Genomic DNA, 3,372 nt, shown 5'->3' with positions numbered 1-3,372 from the left:
GAAACCACTTTGCGGGCCAAATCCGGCCCCCGGGCCTTGTGTTTGAGATGTCTGCCCAAAATGCACACATAGCTTCGTTAGCTCAGACTACCGTCTGAGACCGTAACAAAACAGTGCTGATATTAACAGAAGAAAATGTTTCTAGCTGAGGACTGAACTGTGGAGTCCTTGATGCTCTCTGAGCTTGGTTGTTTTCTTGCAGACGTTTCATTACCGATCTAGGTAACGTCATCAGTGCTAGAAGGGAGCGGGGTTTGCAAACTGATGAGGTTACCTAGTTGGGTAATGAAATGTCTGCAAAAAAAACCAATCAAGCTCAGAGACCCTCAAGGACCCCACAGTGCTATTTTCAAAGGCTAGTCCTCAGTATTAAGTACTCCCAGCAGACTACCAGGATTGGGAACACAAGAAGGCCTATTGGAGTAATCAAGTTAGAGGTTCATAATTTTGTTCATACCTCCTCACTCTGATCCTCGATAACATTTTGTTCCTTGGTGGCGCAGTGGTTAGAATGCAGTACTGCAGGCTAATTCTGCCAACTGCCGGTGTTCGATCCTGACCAGCTCAAGGTTGTTGACTCAGAATTCCACCCTTCAGAGGTCGGTAAAACGAGGACCCAGATTGTTGGGGGCAATATGCTGACATTGTAAACTGCTTAGAGGGGGCTGTGCTATGGGGTGGTATATTAACCTAAAAGCTATTGCTATAAGTCAATCCATTTGCCAAAACCCGTATTTCACTATCCTAAACCTCATGGACCCTCCCAGCTCAGCCGCCCCATATACACCCTACACGCACCTAATATTTGAATCCTTGATGTAGAATTCAGATACATGAAAAAGAAGTGATTAATAATTATTCTGCTCCATGCTCCATCCTGTGCTGAATTCACTCCCTCCCTCCCTCCCTCCTTCTGAATGTTGTAATTTTAGAATGGGTAACATGAGCAGGTGATGAAGGCTTTATTTCCTCTAGCATTCACCGAGCCTCCTTTAAAAAAAAAAAAAAGGAAGAGGAATTTTTCTGCCGGTTCTCCCACACAAAAGCTGAGCACAAAATGTGTTCCAAGAAGCGAGTATGAAGTGTTTCAGACCTATACTTATGCCCGCTCGTAGCGCTGAAGCAAAAAGCTTCCACGCTTCTCTTTTAGAGCTATCAGAAGTGTGAGATATACACTACCCACTCATATTTTATTAATAGATTACATATCCTACTATTTCTTTCCAAAAAGTTCGTAGCAGCACAGGGCACACAATCGTTACACACACACACCAGAGTTAAAAAGAACCGAGGAAATGTAAAGGAAGTTTGCAAAGAGATCTTCTCCATCTTGCAAAGGACAGACAAAGCCCCAATCTTTGCTTCAAAAGCACGAGGTGCAGAAGCCCCCCCCCAAAAAAAACCAAAAAAAAAAAGTTTCTGTTTTTCTGTTAGGCTTTGGTGATGGATCCTTCTCGGATGAGGAAGTCGTAGATCTTCCTGGTCTTGTTCACGTCGATCTTGATCAGGGCTCGGGCCTGGGCGAGCCTCAGGCCTCCTTGTTTGTGGCACTCGTTGACTAAGGCGGCTTTGTACTCTAGGTATGCTCCAGGGACCAACCGTACCACTTGACAGAGCTAGGAGAAACCACTTCTGGTTAGTCATGTGTCCTACATACAATCACCCATTCCTCTTCATTTTCATCCTCTCTCCCATCTTCACCGAGACTGCATCTGCTTAATAACCCCCCGACGTTCATTCTACATCAGTGTGTCTCAACCTTAGCGATTTTAAGATTTGTGGACTTCAATTCCCAGAATTCCCAAGCCAGCATTGTCACCCTCTCCTCCTCACTTCAACCCAATTCTCCCAATTTCAGTAAGAATGCATCTGCTTAATAATCCATCAATGTTCGTTCTAGATCAATGATTCTCAGCCTTAACTACCTCAAGATATGTGGACTTCAATTCCCAGAATTCCCCAGCCAGCATCACCCCTCCCGCCTGGTCACGTGGTTGCATTTGGGGCACTCAGCAAGCAAATTGCATTTATGGCCATTTGCGGTCACATGACCACAATCTATGATGTTTTCGCTGGAAACAAGCATTTACTTCTGATTTCTGTCAAAAAATGTCCCATAATGAACAATGGGTCTGCTTAAGACAGTGATGTTTGTTTTATGAATGTGGGATTCACTTAACAATTGCTGCAAACACAGGTTGTAAAAATGGATCCAATCACAGGGTGACTCACTTTACGACCATCACGGTTTATGACCATAATTGCCAGGCTTGATTAGCATTATACGTTGAGGACTACCACCCCCTCACCCATGTTCAAAACATCTGGTCTTGGTAACAAGTCAGAAATTCTACTCTTCCCAAACTGGCTGTGCAGAAAAATTTGCTTCATAATACAGTTGGGCATTCTAAGTCAGAGATCTAGCTGTGCCTAACGCAGGATAATTGACAGGTGCCAATCAGACTGTCTCTTCACCACCACCTTCCCCCAACAGTAAGATTAGTCAGTCCTTTTCGGTACCTTTTCATAAACCTGGTTCTGCCCAACTCTGAAAAGCAACTATGTGTGGAATGTCTATGGCAGGGGTCCCCAACCTTGGCAACTTTAAGACCTGTGGACTTCAACTCCCAGAATTCCCCAGCCAGTCCACAGGTCTTAAAGTTGCCAAGTTGGGGACCCCTGGTCTATGGAGATTCTCGGTCACCCAGGTCGTACTTCTCCCCAACGTACTTTTTTTTGTTTGTTTTTCTCCTTGAAAACATTTTGCTTCTCATCCGAGACGCTTCTTCAGTTCTGACTGAATGGTGGGGAAGGGAAGGATTTATATTCCTTGCAGTCATCCTTCCCTTCCTCACCATTCGGTCAGAACTGAAGAAGCTTCTTGGATGAGAAGCGAAACATCTTCAAGAGAAAAAAAAACCACAGAAAGCCCAGTTGCCTTTTGAAAAAGCACCTTGCTAGACATTAATTACATGACAAGCCCTTTGCGTCTTCTGGAGGCCGAAATAAGAGCTTGTGAATCTGCTGTTCACCTTAGTAATGCCAGCAGATCCTAAAAACTCTAGCCCTCTTCTTAAGTTCCCAGTGCTATAATGACTGCGGTGGAGACACCAACTGCCACTTTTTTCCCTTTACACGAGTAAGAAAATGCTCTGATATAACCCAGCAGAACAGTTAGGTAGGATTTCAGTTATTAAAATGAATGTACTTCCCAAGTTTTTATTTCTGTTTCAAATGATACCGGTTTTGAAGAAGGATGCTGGATTAGATGAATGGCAAAAGGGTATTAATAGGTTTATATGGTCAGGAAAAAAGCCAAGAGTGAAGTTCAAGATTATCCAGGATGCGCGGGAAAGAGGAGGGCTGAAAGCC

General features: G+C 44.1%; 1 protein-coding gene across 1 annotated transcript in view; it reads right to left on the bottom strand.

The window, feature by feature from the left end:
* Window positions 1–1,169: 1,169 nt before the first annotated feature.
* The window catches only part of TADA2A (transcriptional adaptor 2A), a 57,326-nt gene continuing 55,123 nt past the window's right edge, over window positions 1,170–3,372 (bottom strand). Inside the window, exon 16 of the mRNA XM_015823306.1 lies at window positions 1,170–1,616. Within this exon, the coding sequence (XP_015678792.1) occupies window positions 1,431–1,616 (186 nt within the window). The 3' untranslated portion in view covers window positions 1,170–1,430. The remainder of the gene's footprint in view (window positions 1,617–3,372) is intronic.

The sequence above is a fragment of the Protobothrops mucrosquamatus genome, unplaced genomic scaffold, assembly GCF_001527695.2.
Source record: "Protobothrops mucrosquamatus isolate PMUCROS unplaced genomic scaffold, P.Mucros_1.0 scaffold1829, whole genome shotgun sequence".
Classification (NCBI taxonomy): Eukaryota; Metazoa; Chordata; class Lepidosauria; order Squamata; family Viperidae; genus Protobothrops; species Protobothrops mucrosquamatus.
The sequence above is the reverse complement of the archived record's forward strand: the minus strand, read 5'-3'. Positions and strand labels throughout refer to the sequence as shown.